This window comes from Macrotis lagotis, chromosome 1 (genome assembly GCF_037893015.1).
Source record: "Macrotis lagotis isolate mMagLag1 chromosome 1, bilby.v1.9.chrom.fasta, whole genome shotgun sequence".
Classification (NCBI taxonomy): domain Eukaryota; kingdom Metazoa; phylum Chordata; class Mammalia; order Peramelemorphia; family Peramelidae; genus Macrotis; species Macrotis lagotis.
Window position 1 is genome coordinate 296,860,614 of NC_133658.1, and position 23,672 is coordinate 296,884,285.

The 23,672-nt window shown below is 40.6% G+C and overlaps 1 protein-coding gene across 1 annotated transcript; it reads right to left on the reverse strand.

The window, feature by feature from the left end:
- Positions 1 to 7,342: 7,342 nt before the first annotated feature.
- Positions 7,343 to 18,905, reverse strand: SNRPB (small nuclear ribonucleoprotein polypeptides B and B1). Its single transcript, XM_074211190.1, has 7 exons — positions 18,708 to 18,905; positions 17,012 to 17,163; positions 14,220 to 14,331; positions 12,921 to 13,073; positions 9,496 to 9,634; positions 9,076 to 9,201; positions 7,343 to 7,494 (listed from the first exon to the last, which is right to left on the reverse strand). Exons 1-7 carry the CDS (start codon positions 18,708 to 18,710, stop codon positions 7,457 to 7,459), a joined length of 723 nt encoding a protein of 240 aa, XP_074067291.1. The 5' UTR covers positions 18,711 to 18,905; the 3' UTR covers positions 7,343 to 7,456.
- Positions 18,906 to 23,672: the final 4,767 nt, after the last annotated feature.

A 23,672-nucleotide genomic window follows, 5' to 3' on the forward strand; every position in this document is an offset into this window, starting at 1 on the left:
AGCTGTGTGGCCTTGGGCAAGCCACTTAACCCGATTGCCTAACAAAAAAACCTAAAAAAAAGTGCTACTATAAATATTCTGATGTACATGGGGATGATCTTTTTTCAATAATCAACCTAGACTTCCCTGCAACTTTTGAAATTGCCAGTTACCCTCTTCTAGATTTTCTTTTTTCTAGGTTTTCATGACTAATCTGTCCTGGTTCTCCTACTGGTTCTGGATGCTGGTCTCCAACCAGATTATACCCTACGCTATACTAAACCTATTTTGCTTTTCCATTTAGGCTCACTTGGCTAGGAAATGTCCAAGCTAAAATTGAACTCGTGAAGATGAGTCTTTTTTAAAATTTTTTTTTATGCTAAAGCAATGGCGTTAAGAGTATCTTGCCCAAGGTCACAAAGCTAGGCAATCATTAAGTGTCTGAGGCTGGATTTGAACTCTCTTCTTGACTGCAGGGCCGGTACTCTATCCACTGTGACACCTAGCTACCCCAAGATGAGTCTTTTGATACTAAGTTCAATGCTCTCTCCACTACACCTAGTTCCATATTATCAACTACCAAATGAGATTTCTGAAAATAAATGTCACATGGACACCTCAAACAACATATACAACTCATTTATCTTTTCCCCAAAATCCAACTCTCTTCTCAGGTTCCCTACAACTCTTGAGGGTGCCACCATTCTGCTAATCACCCAAGCTCATGTTATGTCATCCTCAACTTTTGCACTCATCCCACATTTCCATTCTGTTGACAAATCTTGTCATTTCTACATTCACATCTCTTATATATGACCTCCCCATTTATGCAGGATCCATCCTAAGATAGGTCCTCATCACTACTTGCCTGGACACTGAAATAGTCTGCTAGTTGGTCTCCTTCATCTCTCCCCAAACCAATGCATCCTTCATTCAATTGACAAAGTAATCAAAAGTGCAAGTCTGCCATAACAAACCATATCACTCAAGAAATTCTAATGGCTTCCTAGTAACTACAGGATCAAAAGTACAATCCTATTTGGCTTTCCTTCCCTAAGACTTACTTACTGGCTTCTATCTTTTATGTGCACAATTATTCAGATGGGGCCCTCCCCATTATAATCTAACCTGAGATCACCAATAGGGCTACTCCATTTTTTCATACTCTTAAATGTTTATCCTTCATTTTTGAAGACCATGACATCAAGGAGATGATGCCATGACAAGCATGTGAACTGGATTTGAGTGAAGGGTGCTATGCTAAGTCACCAGCCTCACTTAGCCCTCCAGAACCATCTGGGTTCAGTGGTCAGATATGAATCAGGACAACTGGAGATGGTCCTGGATGCAAGGCAATAAGGATTAAATGAATTGCCCAAGGTCACAGTAAGCATCTGAGGCTGGATTCAAACCCCCATCCTCCAGATTCCAAGGTCAGTGATCTAGCCATTGTACCACCTGAACACCCTTTATACTTTTAGTGCTCAGCATAAAGCCTGGAACATGGTAGATGCTTATACATGCTTTCTGATTGACTGGATTCACCACTAAATCCAAAAGATCTTCAGATAAACTGCTGTAGAGCCATTCCTGCCCTCTCTTGTACTGGAAAATTATAAATGAACTTAAGACTTTACATTTGTTCACGTTATAAAGTTGATCATCTGAGATTTAACCCCTCATTACTTAGGTACTATTATTCAGTTCTAGCTATCTCTCATCTTTGTACTACCTGAAAATCTAATAAATATTCATTCTAAGCCTTTGTTCAAGTTTCAAAGAGTTATTAAAACTATATAAAACACTTTATTCCAAATTCCAAAATAAATTCTAAATAATGACCTTAAAAGTAAAGATTATAATACTGAAAAAAATAAAAGTGAAATCAAATCTCTCACAGCTATGCAAAGATGTATTCTTAACCAAACCAAGGGATGAACACAATTACAAAAAAATTAATTCTGATTACAAAAGCAACTGAAAATATTCTACACAAACAAAATTAATGCAGCTATGACACAAAAACTCTGAATGGAAAAACCTATATCAAACATTTATTAGGATTAGATACAATAGCTCTATAAATAAGATATAGATCAATATAGAATATCAATATATAGATCTTTATATATCCATATACCTATTATCTAATGTCTATATATTTACATGTTTATATGACCAAAAGCCATTTTCCAATAGTGACCTCAAAAAATTAAAATCTATTAACTATATGAAAGGATGCTTCAAATAACTAAATGAAATGCAAATCAAAAGCTATCTGAGGTTTCTCCTCATAGCCTAAAATGGCAGAGATGACAAAAGATAGGAATAGCCTAGTTTGGAGGGGATGGGGGGAGACAAGCACACTGGTGCACTGTTTTTTTGAGGCTGTAAATCACTGCAGCTATTTTGGAAAGTAATTTGGAATTAAACAAAGGGACTAAAGTGTTCATTCCTTTTGACCCAGAGATTCCACTTCTAGGTTTATATCCCATGAAAGTCCTTATATACACCAATGTATTTATAGCAGTACTTCTTGTGATATTAAAAAATTGGAAACAAATTGCCAAATTGTTAAACAAACTACAGTATGTGAATGTAATGTGATGTTACTGAGTTATAAGAAATGACAAATGAATAGCAAGAAGTATGACAAAATCTACATCAACTGATGCAAAGTGAAGCAGAACTAATATACACAATTGCAATGTAAATAAAAAGAACCATTTAAAAAGAAGTGAGGGGTGACTAGATGGCACAGTGGATAAAGCACCGGCCCTGGAGTCAGGAGTACCTGGGTTCAAATCCGGTCTCAGACACTTAATAATTACCTAGCTGTGTGGCCTTGGGCAAGCCACTTAACCCCATTTGCCTTGCAAAAACCTAAAAAAAAAAAAAAAACCTAAAAAAAAAGTGAATGTTGCAAAATTACAAATATGCATAGTTTGAAAGAAGAAATAGAAGACACCCATTAATTATGGGGGGCGGAGCCAAGATGGCAACAAGAAGGGATCAAGTCTTAGGAGCTCTCTGATAAAACTCATCAGCTAAGGACTCTAACTAAACTTTCGAGAGACAGAACCCACAAAGGGACCCAGTGAGGCAGTTCTACTCAAGGTAACCTGAAAAAGAGCAGAAAGGCTCTGCTCCCTGGGGTCAGAGGGGCAGCCAGCCAGAGGGGTGGCCCGCCAGAGCGAAAGAACTTCAGCCTCCTGGAGGCAGCACCAGGGCGCTGGGAGTCTCAGCTCACAGAAGTGGGGGAGTCTCCTGAGCTGCACCCTGAGGAGCACCAGGCACAAAGTGGGGGAACAGCGGGGGACCTCTGCCAAAGCGAGCACGTGGAGCCCAGCCCTCAGGGCACACAGGGAGCAGCTTGGTCTTTCTGCAGCCCAGAGCCGGAAAGCCGCAGGAGCTGGTAAGCAGGAGCCTCCAGGGCATGAGCCCATTGAGCTGAGGGAGGGGAGTGAAGAGAAACTGCGAGCTCGGTCCTCTGCCCCTGGAACAGGACTCTGGGGCTCTGACCACATTCAGATCCTGATCGAAGTCTAGGCCCCCCTCAATAGAACAGCAGCCCCCCGCCTCAGCCCCGTGGCAGAGGGAGGTGCTTATGGTCATTCACAGACCAGGAGGGAGGACCGAGCCTCACACACTGAGACCCTTGTAGGAGTGCCCCAAAAGCTCAGGAAGCACCCCCAAACCAGGCTCAGGCTGGGAAAATGAGCAAGCAGAGAAACAAAAGGAAGACTATTGAGAAATATTTTGCAAATGAGCCCAAGAAGGATCAAAACACTCAGTCTGAAGATGAGGAAGCACAAGCTCCTGCATCTAAAGACTCCAAGAAGAACAGAAATTGGGCTCAGGCTATGATAGAGCTCAAAAAAGACTTTGAAAATCAAATGAGGGAGTTGGAAGAAAAACTCGGAAAAGAAAGGAGAGAGATGCAGGAAAAACATGAAAATGAAGTCAGCAGCTTAGTCAAGGAAATACAAAAAAATGCTGAAGAAAATAGCATGCTAAAAACCAGCTTAGGTTAAATGCACAAAACAGTTCAATAAGTTATTGAGGAAAAGAATGCTTTAAAAAGCAAAATTGGCTAGATGGAAAAAGAGATAAGAAAACTCTCTGAGGAGAACAAATCCTTCAGACAAAGAATAGAATTCAGGGAGATTGATGAATTTACCAGAAATCAGGAATCAATACTTCAAAAAAATGAAAAATTAGAAGAAAATGTGAAATATCTCATTGAAAAACCAACTGATATGGAAAACAGACTTAGGAAAGATAATTTAAAAATTATTGGAATACCTGAAAGTCATGATCAGGAACAGAGCCTTGACATCATTTTCAAAGAATTACTACAGGAAAATTGCCCTGATATTCTAGAAGCAGAGGGCAAAATAGAAATGGAGAGAATCCACCGATCCCCCAGAGAAAGAGATCCCAAAAAACCAACCCCTAGGAATATTATAGCCAAGTTCCAGAACTCCCAAGTCAAAGAGAAAATATTACAAGCAGCCAGAAGGACACAGTTCAAATATCATGCAGCTGCAGTCAGGATCACACAGGACTTAGCAGCAACTACATTGGAAGCTCGTAGGGCTTGGAATACAATATACTGGAAGGCAAAAGAGCTTAGAATGCAGCCAAGAATGAACCACCCAGCAAGGTTGAATGTCCTCTTCCAGGGAGAAAGATGGACTTTCAATGAACCAGGGGAATTTCAAATATTCCTTTTGGAATGGCCAGAGCTGAATAGAAGGTTTGATCTTCCGATACAGGACTCAGGTGAAGCATGGAGATTGGAGGAGAGGGGGGAAATATGAGGGACTTAATGAGGATGAACTGCATATATTCCTGCATAGAAAAATGACACTGATAATACTCACATGAACCTTCTCAGTTAATAGAGCAGGTAGAGAGAGCTTTTATAGTTGAAGCACAGGAGAAAGCTGAATTCGAAGATAAAATATGGTGTAAAAATGGAGTCAATAGAAAAAAAAGGGAAATGGAATGGGAGAAAGAAAAAGGAGAGGGGGAATAGGCCAAGATATTTCACATAAGATTTTTTTTATTACAATGAGCTATTGCAATGATATGGAAGGGGGAGGCAAGGGGGAATGAGGGAAACTTTGCTCTCATCAGAGATGGCTAGGAGAGGAAACAGCATATATACTCAATGGGGTATAGACATCTGGAGTAAGAAGGAGGGGGGAGCAGGGGGAAGGGGTGGGGATGTGAATAGAGGAGAGGATGGACCATGGGGGGGAGACTGGTCAGATAGAACACATTTTCTTTCTTCTTGCAAGGGGCTGGGATTGGAAGGCCTGCCCAGGACCATGGGGCCAGGTGAATGCTGGGCTTAAGGGGTGGTATGGGGGCTCATGGCTTCTTGGCCCCAGGACCAGGGATCTGTATGCTGAGCCAGTCAACGACCCTACATGCGCAGAGTCAGAGTGAAAGGAGAGAGAAAATAGAGTACATGGTAGTGGAGAAATAAGAAAGGAGGGAGTTGCAATCAGCAATGGCAATGGTGGAAAAATATGGAAGTAACTTTTGTGATGGACTTATCATAAAGAATGAGATCCACCCATGACAGAGTTGTTGGTGTTGGAACACTCAAGCACATTTTCTGTTATTATTATTTGGGGGAGGGTGCAGGGCAAGTAGGGCTGGATGGCCTGCCTGGGGCCACATAGCAGGGTGATCTTTGGGTGTCTGGGGTCAGATTTGGACCCAGGTGCTCCTGGCTCAAGGGCCAATGCTCTGTCTGCCACCCAGCCACCCCTACTATTATTACAATTTTATTGTATTTCGGATCTTTTTTCATTTTTTTTTTTTTTTGGTTTTTGCAGGGCAGTGGGAATCAGGTGGCTTGCATGTCACACAGCTGGGTGATTGTTGGGTTTACGAGGCTGGATATGGACTCGAGTGCTTGTGTCTCCAGGGCTGGTGCTTCATCCATTGCGTCACCTGGTCATACCTACAATTATTACTATTATTTTTTTATTTTAATTTTTTTCTCTCCCCTTTACTTTTTTCGCCCAAGCAAGTCTATCTATATTCATGGGGGAGGAGGGGTATTTTGTTTACTTGTAAAAAAGAATATTTTATTAATGTAAAGAAAAAATTTGTACAAAATGAGAAATAAATTTATAAAAAAAAAAAGGCACCCAAACCCTATGCAGGGGTAGGAGGTTTATAAATGTGGAAGATTGCACATATTTTCAGATTTTTTCAATATAGTGACCTGTTTTTCTCTTCCTTTTGTTTCTTTTAAAAACTATTTCTTATATGAGCTTTCTGGGAGAAAGAAAGGGGAAAGGATATTAGGGGGAAATTATGGTGACTTAAAAAACTAAATAACTTCAATAAAATCTCATTTTTAGATAACTGTACAAAGCCTTGGGGTATGCCCTCTTTCCAAAATAACTTCAAATCCTCTGAGTTCAGCCAATTTATTACTTCTAAATCCACCTAACTAGAATATGGTGCTCTTTTGGTGCTTTACTTTTTCTTATGTTCTCCTCTCTCATCAAGGAAAAAAACAAGAAAATATTAAAGATGATGTTCTTATTACTTCAAAAGTCAGAATTTTTTTAACCTCAGAAGATAATCCAAAAATTCACAAATAATTTACAAAACAAAAAAATTTCTATTTTATTAGAATGAAGTTTCATAAGAATGAATGAAAAAAGTATATTTCGCCTAGCATACTTAAAAATAGCATATTAAGTGTTTAGTCTACCTTCCCCTAAGATATCACATGGCACTTAGTACTTCTCCAAATATTAATAAATATATTTACTAATTGTTGTAAAGCAATATTTAAGTCCCTAGTATGATTAGTGAAATCGACCTCTCTGAATGTTTTTTTTATCTATAAAATGATGATTCTAATCCTCTATCTCACAAGTCTGTTGTGAGAAAAGTGTTTTTGTATCCCTTAGAATACTGTAGAGATGAGCTATTAACAGAGTAATTTTACCCTTTCCCTCTTCCCTTTACCAAAATCATAGTGAGCCTTTCTTGGAAAAGGCTATCTTTCTTGGCTTTGGCAGGATTAGTTAGTTTTGATCAATGGTTACTCTTCATTTGTTTTCAACAAGATTCAACGACAGAGTGTTCCTACTTCCTCAGACCTTCAGAGGCTCCAAGCCAATGTCTGTTACAATAAGGTAGAGAGAACCCACCTTTGCATGGGGTGATCTTGACAGTGAGAAAAAAGATAAGCCAGTTATTCTGAAGCATTCAAGAAACAAAACCATCAATTTGAGATGACCTCTAAGTTTTGGTCCCAATAGACTTAAGCACTGCCTCCCCCAATTCTATCAGGTATAGAAAATACACCAGCCTACAAACTTGAGATTTTTTTCCCTGAAGTTTATTATAAACCAAGTTCAAAGGCAGTTAAGACAACTATTTACAACTTTCCAGGTGGCAACCATGGAAAAAACATCTGAGCAAGGCATACAGGATCTTAGGGTCTTGGTGGGCGCATCCCAGGCGGTGGAGGACCTGTGAAAGAAAGAATGAAAAGATAACAAAGCTGGTATGTATAAGACACTGAATTCTAGTCCTGGGCTGAGGGCATGATCACCATCTCATAGCTAAAAGGCAGCATAATTTAGTAAGAACACTAGAATACGACTCAGTTTCTAGTGGTGATGTCACTATCATATTGTATGATCTTAGGCAAGCACATCCTTTCTCCCCTATGAGCTGTCCCTGCCTAATTTGTAAAATGAAAGTGTTAACTAATTGACTTCCAAAATCTATATTGCAACAGAACATAAATGTTAATACTAGAAGAAACAATAAAGACTGCATTAAGTCCTACACCCTAATTTCACACAAAGGTTAGGGTTTTTTTTATTTTATTTTATTTAAGGCAGTGGGGTTAAATTACTTGCCCAAGGTCACACAACACAGCTAGACAATTATTAAGTGTCTGAGGCCGCATTTGAACTCAGGTCCTCCTGACTCCAACTGATGCTCTATCCACTGTGCCACCTAGCTGCCCCTAAGGTTAGTTCTAATATTCTGATTACATGGTCAGGAGATAAGAATTTTTGAGTCTAGTTCATATCCAATATAATTAGGAAATGTTTAACAAAATAAATAAAAATGCAATAAAACATGTTAATTTGTGGTTTTCTAAGATGTGGTCAGCAGGGATCCACATATATTTGCTTCTGACACCACTCACCTAGACATCAGATAAAACTGCATATATATAATGTGTGAGTACATGTATAATGCACACAGCCTGGACATTTTGACCAGCATATAAAAAGTACTGGCAACCTAATCCACACAGATCAGAATTTAAGAATACTTCATAGGAGCAAGTTTTGTTAACTGATGGCTGAACATTTTTATCCATAAGGCAAAAATAAAAGATAGGATGAAAATTTTTATTTCAAAGTAAAATTAAATTATGGCAATTGACAAACCTGGTCCAGCTAGTGTTAAGTCATACAAAATCACACTCTCAAGAGTAGGAATTGATATAAAGGACATCTAGCCCACCTGTACCTGATAAGAACAATTCCTGCATCATACCTGATCCTTTTACTAATTCACTGTGACTTCCTTGGGCAAATCATTTCTCCCTCTTAAGTCCTTTTAAGATGGGAACTCTATTACTTACTCTTAAAAAGTCTTACAGGATTATTCTAAGGAACTTTAGGGGTGATACAGAAATGAAAAGACCTTAAGGGTCATCTATACACTACCTCATTTTACAAATGAGGAAACTGAACTCAAGACAAGGTTAAAGTTCACAGAGGCAGTAATTGTAGATCTGGCATTCAAACTCTGGTCTTTTGTTCTCAATTCTCTGTTACTTCTATAGCACAACTTGATGGACAGGAAAAAAAATGCTTTAAAGGATAAAAAGTTCAATGCAAATTTAAAGGATCAGAATTCCAGAGCTGAAAATGACCTTGGATCATAATCAAAAAAATTAAGCAACTGGGAGATACCTTAGAACACCTTAGAACCAGAAGGGCACTAGAAATGGTCTTATAGCCCAACCTCTCCCTAAAGACAACCTTATTTTAATATCCTCAATATCACTCTTCCAAGAGCACTCACCTCTCATTCCTGGAGGAGGGGGTCTCATGCCAGGAGGGGGCATGCCCATTGGAGCCCCTCGACCAGGGGGCATTCCCATTGGAGGGCCCATGGGAGGTCTCATCCCAGGTGGGGGAGCCATCATGCCTACAACAAAGAATTCCAAGAAAATTAGCTAAGCATTTTTCTTGGAAAAAAAAAAAATCTCAAAGATCCACCATCACTATCTTCCCAATCCAGTTACCCCCATATCCCTGAGATCTAAACTCAGGAACCATGGCTTCTTATAACTCATTCCCTGCCTTATGAGCCTTGCTGGATCTCAAGAACAATTCTGTTGAAGTAGCCCAGTGCCACATCAAGTTCAGACAAGGTCACATTTCAATACTAATTCAATTCAGGACCTCTCCCGCAAAGTAGCCTTGGTCCCAGAGACTTTACCTGGAGGAGGTGCTCCTCGGCCCATTGGTGGGGGAGGTCCCCCTCGGCCTGGAGGATACTGTGTAGGAGCCCCTGCAATGCTGGCTGTGGCAGCAGCAGCTGCCGCTGCAACAGTTCCTCTTCCTTGTGGAGTCATCACCTGGAAAGTCATAGTAGGAGAGTGTCAGTATAAAACCATGAGATCCTAGAACTAGAAAAGACTTAGGAAATCCAACCCCAACAAAGCACCACGAAGAAATAGATACCCAATTATCACAAATATTAGCAAGAAGATCAATACTCACTTGAGAAAACCTACTCCATTTTGGATAGTTATAAATGCTTGTTAAGTTGTGGGGGTTTTTCCTTCTCATATAAAGACCAAATTTGCCTCCCTCAACCTTCCAGTCTGATGACAATATTCAAATACTTCTTTCACATGACCATCATCGAATATTTGAATACAGTAATCAAGACAGCCCCCTCTGAATCTGCCCATTCTCCAGGTTACACATCCCGAATTCCTTCAACTAATCCTTCCTTGTCATGGTTTTCTCTCTTCACACTGATCACCATCCTATGGACAATGTGGTCAATGTCCCTTCTAAATTCAAATACATTTTCAAATTCTAAATTCAAAAATACCAATCAGGGATTCAGTCACAGCTCCAATACTTTGGTAATGAGCTTCTTCCTAGGAAATTCAAAGACACTGGAGTAACTAAGCAAGCAGAGATACTTAACTAACCTTCAGGTCTATTGAATAATGGCAGTCTGACTCCTATACAAAGTAGACAGATGCTCTCTGAGGTACTACCTCACACCTCTCAGACTGGTCAATAAGACCAGAAAGGACAATGATCAATGTTGGAAGGGATGTAGAAAATCTGGGACACTAATGCATTGCTGGTAGAGCTGTGAACTCAATCCAACCTTTCTGGAGAGCAATTTGGAATTACACCCAAAAGATAATAAAAACATACATACCCTATGATCCAACAATACTACTACTGGGTCTATACCCTGAAGAGATCATGGAAAAGGAATAAACTTCACTACTACAAAAATATTCATAGTAGTCCTGTTTGCGTTGGCAATGAACTGGAAATTGAGTGAATGTCCATCAACTGGGGAATGGTTGAACAAATTGTGGTATATGTATGTTATGGAACAATAATGTTCTATTAGAAACCAGGAGGGATGAGAATTCAGAGAAGCCTGGAGGGATCTGCATGAACTGATGCTAAGCAAGATGAGCGGAACCAGAAGAACACTGTATACCATAACAGTAACAAGGGGTTGATAATCAACCCAAATTGGTCATTCCATCAGTTCAACAATCAGGGACAATTTTGTGGTATCTGTGATGGAGAATACCATCTGTATCCAGAGAAAGAATTGCGGAGTCTGAACAAAGACCAAAGACAATTACATTTTAATAAACATTATCTTATTCTGTAATTTTTCTATCTCTTATATTTTTTTTCCTTAAGGATATGATTTCTCTCTCATCACATGCAACTTAGATCAATGTATACCATGGAAACAATGTAAATACTAACAGACTGCCTTCTGTGGGGGGGGACACGAGATTAGGGGAAAAATTGTAAAATTCAAAAATAAATTAATTTTTTAAAAAAAGTAGATAGATGCTGCTGTCCTGACAGCATGGTTCTCAGTAATGCAAGGTCCTTGACCCATAGTCTACATTAAGAGCACTGAGTTGTAGCAAAAGGTATGATAGAATGGAAAGCAGGGGACAGCAGGGAAAAAATTCAAAGGACCTGATGTTCATGGCTTCTACTTCTGACGCTTATGTCAGCACTAATCCTGGGTAAACCATATAACCTCTTTTGTAAATTTAGAGTGTTGGATCCAGTTCTAGATCTTTGCTTGTCAAAAGTCTTGTCAACAAAATATAAACATAGCTAACACTCTAGCTTTATTACCCTGGGCAAGTCACATCAGTTTTCCTCACTTGTAGATTAGAAATAAGACAGGCACAGCAGGGTAACAATGAAAACAGTATTTTTTATATAACAGAATCAATCCAGGATAGAAGCTAGAATTCATAACACCACTGATCATAAGAGACAATTTTTTTTTATTTTCCAGATTGTTATTATCTTCTCTATTTCTAGCAGTTTATAGAAGCTGTGGGGTAAATTAAAAAAAAAACACTGGATCTTTGGATAGTTCAGACAAGTCTGCTTACATGTCTGAGCTATCTAGACTAGCACCTCCACTTCATCATCTAATCAAATGTAAAACAGCTTCACAATGTTAAAGGTTTAGTAAAATTTAGTAAATGTTATTGCACTTGGTAATATGGAGCTACAGGGCTGGTTAAGTACAGACTGATTAACTCAGCTCTTAAACCTTACCTAATATAATGCTCAGAGGCCTGTATATCTCCTGGGCTCTATTTTGAGTCCTCTTCTCTCTTAAATTACTCTCACACTGACCTTATCATCTCCTATGGATCCAATTATTTAAAAGCCTATGATTATGAAACATAATCAATCCTCATTCCTCACATGAACTGAAATCCCACATCACCACTTTGCTGATCATCTCCATATTAAATCTCTCAAAATCATCTAAAAATGCAACACCACAAAAAAGAACTCATCCCCATTTCCCCATGCAAAAACAGCATCCTAACTTCCATATTTGTCAGACACCACCAATCATAAAATCAATCAAGTGTGTAACTCCAATCATTCTTTCTTCATTTTCATTTCATGTTCCATATCCAAATCAATTGCCAAGTTTTGTTAATTCTATCTTCACATCTCACCACTCTCTTCTCTCCACTTACATACAATACCCTAACCTAGTTCAAACCCTTCATCATCTTTCACATAAACTAATAATAGGCTTTAGCCATTCCATTCTGCAACCTATCCTCCACATAGCTACCAAATTGATGATCCTGCCACTACTCTTCTAAAGAACCTCCAGTGGTACATTCCCTCTTCACTTTAGAATAAAATACAAATTAAAACTTCTCTAAAAATCATTTAAAGTCCTTCACATTCACATTCTGGCTCCAGCCTATCTTTTCACAATGATTATATTACTACCTATCACAATCTCTACAGCCCAATCAAAATGACCTATTTGTTGAACCTTCTCCATAGAATCTCCTAATTTTGTGTCTTTACAGAACTACTCTCCTCCATCCTCATCTCCATCTTGTTAGTACTGCCCATCCCAAGATTACTCTGGATTTACTGTTTGTATATGATACTTGTGCACATGTTGTTTATCCCCAATTGAGAGTAAGCTCCTTGATGGCAGGGATAGTCTTATTCTTGCAGTTATATCCCCAGTGTCCAGAATATAGCAAGTGTTCAAATGAATTTTTGTGAATTGCTTTTAGCACTACTTCCACAACTACCCCCTCCTTCTATATAGACTTCCTTGTTACTGCTGCTCCTCACCTGTTGGGATGGCCCTCCTACCCCTCGGACAGGCCCTGCTAGCCCTGCAGGAGCCTGGGGCATTGGTACACCGGCAGGTACACCTCTCCCTGCTGCCCTGCCAATCCCAGGACCTCCTGCAGCTCCAGCAAGAGGCACTCGGGCAATACCAGTCTGAAATAGGGAAAAAAAAGTTAGTTCCACAATAGAGGGACACAAAAGAGAAGTACCTTTATGGGGCAAATTTGCTAAGAGACTCCCAATTCTAAATATACAGACCAAGATCATATGCAATCCCCACCCTGACCCTTTGAACCATCATGCCTAATTCTATGGTACCAGTCTATGAAAACATATATTTCATCACTTAACCAATTAACATATATTTCATCACTTAACCTCATTTGAAAAGTGTACCATCGGGGTGGCTAGGTGGCATAGTGGATAAAGCACCGGCCTTGGAGTCAGGAGTACCTGGGTTCAAATCCAGTCTCAGACACTTAATAATTACCTAGCTGTGTGGCCTTGGGCAAGCCACTTAACTCCATTTGCCTTGCAAAAAAACCTAAAAAAAAAAAGTGTACCATCTAACTCACTTTTGTAAGGACTTTAAGTGCTTTACTCATCTGAACTGATATTATTATCACCATCATTACTATTTACACATAACACAACCAACCCACATAGTTAAGTTTCCAAAAGAAGCAAAGAAAAAATACTGGATCCAGAATTTAGTACATAAACTTAAAACATAAAGCAACTTCTTTCTCTCGGTCTCACTTCCTCCTTAAAAAATGAGATTCTCAAGTAGGAAAAAACCTGAGACTCTTTTACAAAAGCTTTTGTTCTAGATTGCTCTCTAAGGTTCCTTTTATCTTTATGATTATATGACTGAAATCTCAATGTGTAGTTTGCTCTCATGTGTTTTAGGTCCAGTCTATTGGCTGTCCTTGGGGTTGTGTAGCAATAAATTCCATACCACAAAATGCTCTGGTCTAATATAATATAGTATAGTGAAAAAACTATGAAGCAGGTACCAAAAGACCTGAGTTTAAATACTGACTCTTCTACTTCACCAGCTATGAGCTGTAAACTTAGATAATCACAGCATCTTTCTGAGTTTCAGATGTATATAAATGTATAGAGATCATGTTGTTATTACCTACCTGATAAAGCTGTTATGACAAAAGAGTTTTTTAACTTCATAAAATGATACAGAAACAAGGCACTGTTATTAGCACAGAAAGAGCACTTTCAGTACTCACACCAAGATGGGGGGGCTTCCCCATCACCTCAAGACCACACTGATTCCTGTCTTACATCTTTGGGAGGTGGCCCCTCCACGGTCATTGAGACTAGGTTCTCCCCACGTAGCAGCACAAGGCCCAGAACTCGCTTCTCTTCCCTTTCTGCTTGTTTTGAGTTCTTCGGCCTGAAGATGGGAGAAGGGAAAAAAACTTTACTTTAATGGACAGGACGTTAAGGTACTACCCATATTATATATCCTTTTGACACACTCCCAGCATCCTCCCCAGCTTCCAATCTCAATTTAGGATTTTTTACAAATAGTCATCTGCAGGAAGTAAAGCAAGATCTAGCCCATTTCCAGACATTTAAGTGATATATAGTGGATAGAGGCAGAAGAACAGGATGGAGACAGATGATCTAGATTTAAATCCCAGCCACTGACTAGCTACAAAACTTTGGACAAATCACTCCTTCACTAGATCATTCTTTAATCTAAAAAGAAGATTGGACTACTTGATTTCTAATGTTCCTTCGTACCCAAAACCCTATAAAAATTAGTTCCTTTTGGAAATCTTCCTAAGATGAACCAGGATACTCCTCAGATCCCAAAAGTGGCTGCCTCTCAGAATATCAAAGGTAAAAAAGGACCTCAGTGATCAACTAATTTCTACTTGAAGACCTTCAATGACATGAACTTCACTACTTCTAACAAACCATCCTTTCAAAGAACTCCATTAGGAAATGTTCCTTTAGACAGTCAAAATCTTACCTCTATTTTGTTTCTAGATCTATGCTCAGGGAGTAAATTAAGTAAAGCTAATCCTATTTTTCTTACATGAAAATTTTAACTTTTAATAGCTCCCAGTATAACCTCAGAGATGTATTATACAGAAATACCCTCCAAGAGACAAAAACGAAAAACTTTTGGTAATAAAAGGTTTCAAAATTGTGTTTATGTTTATAGTAGACTGACTGTTGTAGTACAACAATAGTCCAATGCTTTTGGAAATTGTAATCCTTCACTTGTTTTTTAAACTCTAGTCTAGATTCTTATCCCTGGCCCTGGGAAAACACAGAAATTTGATCCACAATTCTGGATCAAAATTCAATAAACATTTTCTGAGCATTTGTTATGTATAAACAGTGCACTAGGATAATGCCAAGATAGATCTACATAGGCAGGGCAGATAGCAACTCTATTCCAGCACATGTACCAAAGACATAGTTGTTTCCATATCCCATATTTTATATGGGGTAAGGGGAACAAGGCAATACCACACTATTCCCATTGCCCATAACAGCAACTGCATATTGCAGTATTTTAAAAATTTACATATGTTGAATGAGTAGCTAAACTGTCCAAATATAAGAAGCACCTTTCCTCCAAACTTTGCTTTTAGAAACATAAATGTAGCCGTTAATTAATGTCAGGCTTTCTTCAGTATAAACTTGAATTTTTTCTTCTTCTCTTAGGAGGGCAGTCTATAAGGAGATCAATTCCATACCTAGAAAGACTATTTCCTATTTTTTACCTATATCTTCAGATAGTGCCCTCCTTCATACCAATCTTTCCCCAAAACTCTAAAGACCCTTACAGTATCTCCCCCCTCAGTCAATCTGAATGGCTTTGCAGTTGACCCTGTGCTAATATAGGCTCACCCCTACCTTCCTAATTTAAGTTATACTATTTTCCTATCTATGTATCTATATGGATAACTTGCCTTAGCCTCCTGTATTGGATTTCTCTTACGAGGAGAAAGGACAATTGCTGTCTACTCTTATAAGCTGCCAGATCAATCAGCTCCCTTATAAGCTCCTGCTGGCATTTAGCACCCCACTCACGCTGGATCTAAATCCTCATCCTGGATTCCCTCCACTCAAGCCAGACACACACAAAAAGAAACACAGACCTAAAAGAAAATAAAGGTCATTAATAGGCTGATGGAAGAAAGAAAAATTGGAATTCTACTCTAAGAAGCAAGAGATAGGGTTCTAGCCATTCCCACCCCAACTACTAACTAGTTGTCCATAGGTAAAACATTTATCTTCTCTGGGCTGCCTAACCTGTAAAATGGCAATAACTTTATATGTCTTAAGAGAAAGGGCATCTAAGTCAGATCATCCTGGGGTCCATCTAGCTTTAAAACACAAGATTCTTACTGGAAAACTGACATAGCTAATAACTTAAAAACAGAGGGGTGGAATTTAGCCATAAACTCTCACCACTTTTTTTTTTTTTGGGCAGATCAATGAAGGGAGAAAAATACTGGATGCAGGGGTCATAGAACTGAGGTTTGAATATCTGCTCCGCTACTCTGACTTTGGGCAAGCCACTTAGCACCTTGGATTACAGTTGCCTCTTCTATAAAATAAGGGGTCATACTAAATCACTAGCCCCAAACACCAACCCAAGTGGTGAAGCCAGGCACTTACCCTGAAGCGGGTCAGGGGCTCCTGAAAGCTGCTTCAGAGCAGGCTGTATTGGGTGGGGGTGCCGTTTAGGCTGCAGCCTTACAGAGAGGCAATGAGGACAGAAAAGCAAGTTCTCCCCCTTAAAAACCTGTGGGGAGAACACGAGAGCCCTTTACCCCAGGGGGGCAAACAAGGAAAAAAGCAGAAACACAGCTCTCAGGCCAAGGGGTTCCAAGCACAGTTGGACTCCTGGGCAAGGCAGCATTCAGAAGGCACTGGAGTTATCTTAGACAGCTTTTTCAAAAAAGGACACAACCACACAGACACAAGAAGCACAGTCAGGCCACAGCCAGACAGGGGATGGCTAAACTACATCATCTGCCACTTGGATCCCTCCCCCAGTATTCTGTTGGGTCAATCAGGTTGCTCTCCCCACCAGGGCCCCTCCTCACTTGATCTTCCTGAATTCATCACAGTCACATAGGATCAGGTTCATGTGTTTGTCAAATGCCTTGAAGGTGCCGATGAAGATTCGACCATCCTGCAGGATGCACCTCATCCTGTAGTCGATGTGCTGCAGCATCTTACTGCTCTTGCCCACCGTCTATGAAAAGCAAGAAAGATGAGGTTGAGACCCTGAAATTTAAATTCCTCCTTATCTCTAACTCTTTCTCAGTTCCACTCCCATGGGGAAGTCTAGCATTAGAAGGCTTGGAGCCAGGAAACCTAGGTTCTAGTCTCAATCTTGGATAAACCACTTCCCCATTCTGAACCTCAGCTCCCTCCTCAATAAGATGGCATATATGAAATTAGTTTTAATATTCTTTCTAGTTTTTACATTCTTTGTTCTAAGATTCCCCAAGCTAACTTTCTGACTCCTGGAACAGTCTTTTTTTCACCTTCACTTTTTAACATAATTCCTATCCTTTCCTTTCCTCCAGACAAAAAATACTAACGTGTAGTTTTCAGATGGAAATCAGTTATCTTACTTTGACCTTCCCAAGATCATAATGAAATAAACAATACAGATATTTACCTGTATTTTACAGAAAAGGAAACTGGGGCTCAGTTAAAAAGGTTAAGAGACTTGTCCAAAGTAATTCAGTGAGTTGGTGAAGAAGTTAGGAATTAAACCCAAATCATCTGACTTAAAATGCCAGTCTTTCCAGCTGAAGGATACATTAGTGATAATATTCAACATTCTAACTGGTGGACAGTGACCACTCAATAAAAATTACTTGAAAGAATGAGAGTTGCCAAACAAGAAAAGAGGATATGATGGATATTATACAACATTCATTAGTCTGGGAAACTGGAGTTCTGCACTGCAAAAAGAGTATTGATTTTGAGCAGGGATCTGGGTTCAAGTTCTGAATCAGGTCTCACTCCCTATTCACCTTGGGATTGAGTTGGGGATACCTAGAAGGTAAGGAACTAAGGGGAGGTTCAAAATTGGGGGACAGAATTTTCTTATAGAAGATGATAGGGATGGAATTGATGGTAGTAGTAAGGTTTAATTGTACAAGGGCATACCTCACATTGCCCCCTTCCTAAACCCTCAGACCCCGCCTTGGTCCTAATTCTTCTAACTCCGTCCCCCCCCAGACCCTGTGTCACCCTCCACCTTTCAGACGTCCTAACCCTCAATCCAGGGCTGACCACCGCCTCCTCGCTGCCAGCCCCCCAGGACTCCTAACCGTCCCCACCTTTGCCTCTAACCTCCTCCCCGATCGCATGCCAGCCTGGGCCCCTCCCTCCACGGAGGGTCTGCCCCCCCCCCAGGTCCCAAGCCTCCCCCTCCACTGCCCTCAGATACCCAAATGGCCCCGGGGCCCCGGCCCACTCACCTCCTCCCTCATCCCCTCAGAGTTGTCCGCCCGCCCTCCCCCCTTCCCAATCCGGGGCACGGGCCCTCCCCCTCCTCACAATCCCATTCTCGCGCCCCTCCCCCTCCGCCCCCTCCTCAGAATCCGGTCCTCGCGCTCCTCCCCTCCCCCCTCAGAATCCCGGCATCGCGCGCCCCCCCCCCGCCCGCCCCCTCCTCCCCAAACCTGGGCCCCAGTGGCCGACTCGGCGGCCGCCTGGCCGCGCTCTCCGCTCGAAGCCAGCCCAAGGGCCACCCCAGGCGGCTGCCCGGCGCTCCCTCACCATGGCGGCGGCTGGATGGCTCTGATTCGCGTCCGATTCCCCTCAGCCGGGGCCTACAAACCGACCAAAACTCCGGTTCCCGCTCCCGCGGCCGGAAATGAGTCCGCGGCGAAAGCGATCCGACTCGGGGAACTTCCGGCCGGGCCCCCCGGCTCCTGAGGCCCCGGCTCTGGAGGGCCCACGCTCTGGTTTTCCGGGCCCCGGGCCTGGGTTCTAACAGCTGGCCTCCACGAAGCGCCTCACGGGTCAGGAAGCGCTTTCGGCGGCTCTGTGACGTCGCAGCCGCCTCACAGAATAGAAACGGAGACGTGGGGGATTTGCTCATAACCACATAAGCAGTAAGACCAGGGCTGGAATAAGAATAATGCTGACCTTTACATCCTGCTTTGAAGCGTGCGACATGCCTTACCAACGTTTTATGTTATACTCACATCAAGTCTTGGAGGTAATGCCTAATTATCCTATTTTACAGCCGAGGAAACTGAGTCGTAGAGTAACTAAATGACCGGCCCAGAGCTAGAGTTGGAACTCGGATTCTAGGTCCAGCACTCCAGACACAGCCTAGACTGGGCCTCGGTCCACCACCATCTTGACCCCTCCACCGTCCCTCAGGACCCCGAGCCCTAGAGCCTCCACAACCCTTGTTACACAAATTAAGGGCATCTGAGGTGCCCGCCACTCAGCTCAAGTGGGGACCCTGGGGGAAAGATGAAAGGCAGCAAGTGTGAAACGGGTCAAAGCAGCCTTGCCACATCAAGCACCACCCAAGACTGGCACTCCCTGGGGTGAGCGCCACAGTGGATTCTGGGCCCAAGTTCCTCAGGACTGGCAGCTTCCCTCCACCCCAACCAGCCACCTCCCAGGAAGCAACTCCAATGAACTGACCGTGATGTTCCAATGCCAAAAGTACTTTTACCCAAAGACTTCTTTTTAGGGGGCAGCTAGGTGATGTAGTGGATAGAGCACCAGCCCTGGAGTCAGGAGGATCTGAGTTCAAATACAGCCTCAGACACTTAATAATTACCTAGCTGTGTGACCTTGGGCAAGTCACTTGACTCCACTGCCTTGTAATAAAACAAAAAAAAACTTTTTTGCATGTTTTTCCCAATTTTTTAAAAACATTTTTATTTAAAGTTCCATTATCAGTCATTTTGTACAAGATTTGAATAAAAGAAAAAAGTAAAGTGAGAAATAATATGCTTCAGTCTATATTGAATCAATATTATTTATTTCTCAGGAGGAAGATAGTATGCTTTGGAATTGTCTTGGATCATCATATTGCTGAGAATAGTCAATCACAGTTTATCAATACTGTGCTTATCAATGTCTTCTAGTTCTGTTCACTAAACTATGTATCAGCTCATGGAAGTCTTTCAACGTTTTTCTAAAAGAAATCATTTTTATAGCACAATAATATTCCATTACCATCATATACCACAGCTTCCTTAGCCATTCCCCAATTGATGGCATCCCAATTCCCAATATTAGCCATCATAAAAAAGGCTTCTATATTTTTATACAAATAGGTCCTCCATTTTTTTGATGTCTCCTAAAAAACTCTTTTAGAGAGAACTCATATAAGGCAAGCACTTACAGAAACAGTACAAGGACACTCTCAAGGTCTCTCTGAAGAACTTGGGTATTGATTGTGAGAAAGGGGAAACACTAGTTCAGAAGTGCCCAGCATGGAATACCTCCATCAAAGACAGCACTGTGCTCTATGGGCAAAGCAGAATCTCAGTAGCACAAAAGAAACATGAGATGCATAAATCCAGAGCCACCTCCATCCCTAGTTCTAATGTACTATTTATGCTTGACCTGTGGTTGAGTCTTCTAAGCTCAAACTGGTCTGATCAGTCAGACACATTGTACCTTGACCCCAACAAAGTGATGTCACTTCAGTCTTCAACCAACTACCTTCCATGTGTGTTGAGTCCTCCATTAGACTATGAGCTTTTAGAGAGCTTATTTATATTCATAACTCTTGACTTTTTTTCCATTCATTCCACTTCCATTCACTTTCTTATTGATTTAATAATCATTTATTAAACAGCTAACTTAAGTGATGGAGAGAGATAAAAATTTAACTAAGACAAGATCTTCACCTAATAAAACTTACAATCTAATAGTAATAAATACAACTTAAAATAAGATTGTTAGTTAAAAGGACCTTTAGTGATCATGGGTCCAACTCTCTCATTTTACATCAACTCTAACCTAACAGCTAGTTCATGGTTCTAGAGTCAGGAGACCAGTAACTATTGTTAATTACTGGTCTAGATTTCAAGATGTGAGGAATATGGGAGGTGTTTGGGTTCCACAACAATGTGAAGGGAGCACCTCTCAGACTAGCCAATATGACAGGAAAAGGACAATGATCAGTGTTGGAAAGGATGTGGGAAATCTGGGACACTAATGCATTGTTGGTAGAACTGTGAATTCATCCATCCTTTCTGGAGAGAAATTTGGAATTACACCCAAAGGGCAACATTCCCTTTGATGTAGCAATACCACTACTGGGTCTATACCTTGAAGAGATAATGAAAAAGGGTAAAAACATCACTTGTACAAAAATTTTCATAGCAGCCATTTGTGGTGGCAAAGAAATGGAAATTAAGTGAATGTCCTTCAATTGGAGAATGGCTTAAGAAACTGTGGTATATGTATGTCATGGAACACTATTGTTCTATTAGAAACCAGGAAGGATGGGAATTCAGGGAAGACTGGAAGGATTTGCATGAACTGATGCTGAGTGAGATGAACAGAACCAGAAAAAACACTGTACACCCTGGGGCGGCTAGGTGGCGTAGTGGATAAAGCACCGGCCCTGGAGTCAGGAGTACCTGGGTTCAAAACCGGTCTCAGACACTTAATTACCTAGCTGTGTGACCTTGGGCAAGCCACTTAACCCCATTTGCCTTGCAAAAACCTAAAAAAAACACCGTACACCCAACATGGGGGTGATGATCAACCTTGATGGACTTGCTCGTTCCATCAGTGCAACAATCAGGGACAATTTGGGGCCATCTGTAATGGAGAATACCATCTGTATCCCGAGAACAAAATGTGGAGTTTGAACAAAAACCAAAGACAAGGAAAAAAAAAATCTTATTATGTAATTTTGTTATCTCTTATACTTTATTTTTTTCCCTTAAGGATCTCTCATCACATTCAGCTTAGATCAATATATAGATCAATAGACTGCCTTCTGTGGGGGGTGGGGGGGAGGGAAGCAAAAAGAGGGGGGAAAAAATTGTAAAACTCAAAATAAAATCTTTCTTTAAAAAAAATGTGAAGGGAGATTGTTAGTTTACATTACAAGGACTAGGGTCTACCTGTATTGGTGCCTATATCATTGTTCCCTCTCCTGTTTAGCATAATGAGCAGGGCAAAAGGGGTAGAAGTATGGAGCTGATTGTACCAATTAGATTGTGACCCCAGTCAATGAGTGGCAGGAAAGGGGGAGGAATAAGTCTCTCAAATTGCATAAAAGAACCAGTTCTTGTGATTCAGGGGACCCCTCTTTCCTTGAGAGAGTTGGTCCTTTTGTTAAGATATCTTAATAAAAGCCATTTTAATCACTCTGAACTAAATATTTACTAGCCATTGATAACAGAGACCTGGAATCTACTCTCAGCTCTACAACTCTATTCAGATTCCTCATCTTAAATTAGATTAGATTAGATGACTTCAAAGATCTCTTGCAGAATCTTACATGGATATGCACTTAAGTTCTTAATAAATAGTTGTTTAAAATAATTAGTAAATAAATGAAAGTGAAAAAAAGCACAAACTTGTTCTGACATTTACTGGTGAACAACCCTGGCCAAATCACTTTACCTTCTAAGAATGCTTTTCTAGCTCTGACTTTCTATGTTCTACCTTCTAAAAAGCCCTTCTAATTCAAACGAGAACATATTTCAATGAAAGGTAAAAGAGAAATGGTTATGGATGACCTAGGAAATACTGCAAAGAGGAAGGGGAAGGGCTTCAAGGGTATAGGGTATCTGGGGAAAAGAAAAAGAAAAAAGATTGTCAAAGACAAACTTCCACTACTATATACTCTAGTTAAGAGCCAACAATGTAAGTTGAGAGAATTGTTTGACTCTGCTCTTTAAAAATAAAGGAGTAGGGATGGATAGGTGACAAAGTGGACAGAGCACTGGCCCTGGAGTCAGGAGTACCCGAGTTCAAATCCAGTTTCTGACACTTAATGACTACCTAACTGTGTATGTAGCCTTGGGCTAGCCACTTAACCCCATTGCCTAGCCAAAAAATAAAATAAATAAAATAAAAATAAAGCTTTTTTTTTCCCACAAAAGCTGACCCTGAGACTTTAACAGACCATATGTTTTCAAGTCTCCATTTACATTTGAATTCCTCCTTCATCATTATTCCTGTTCTCTCTTCACTCCCTTTGCTCATGGTGATCTTACCTTAAAACACTCTTGATTTTGCCTTCTGATTATGTAAACCTTTCTCACCCTTCAAGGCTCTGTCCAAGTCTTCTCTACACTAAGCCATCTCTAAATCTCAAGTACCCCAGATTCTTCCTCTTCCAGTCTCAAGGATATCACTTAGTGTCCCTTTTTCACTATTATAAATAAAAATCTACATTTATGTTGTACTTTTCTCAATGCAAAATCCTTTTTTTATTGTGGTAGGGTTATGATTTAGATTTTCCAAGATCATTCCAGATGATAACCTCCTCTGACAAGGTCCCACCAAATTGAAAAACATTCAAGAATGGACCTGGTGAAAGACCCTAATCTGTTGTCTAAGAGTCAGACAATGCTCAAGTACCATCTTCTTTCTACTTGATGCCATTCCTGGTTCTCCCAGATGTAGAGAGGTAGCACCATAGGGTACAGATGGCTATGCTTGAAGTCACAAAGATCTGAGTTCAAGTGTGAACTCAGCTGCATGATTCCGGCCAAGTTTTTGAAGATGATCATCACAATGGTA

Excerpts from the sequence above, each read along its gene's own strand:
- SNRPB (XM_074211190.1), bottom strand. Across the intron at positions 14,332-17,011 it reads GATGAATTCAGGAAGATCAA|GCCGAAGAACTCAAAACAAG; the intron begins GTGAGGAGGGGC and ends TCCCATCTTCAG. Across the intron at positions 9,202-9,495 it reads CCGAGGAGCACCTCCTCCAG|GCATGATGGCTCCCCCACCT; the intron begins GTAAAGTCTCTG and ends TCTTTGTTGTAG.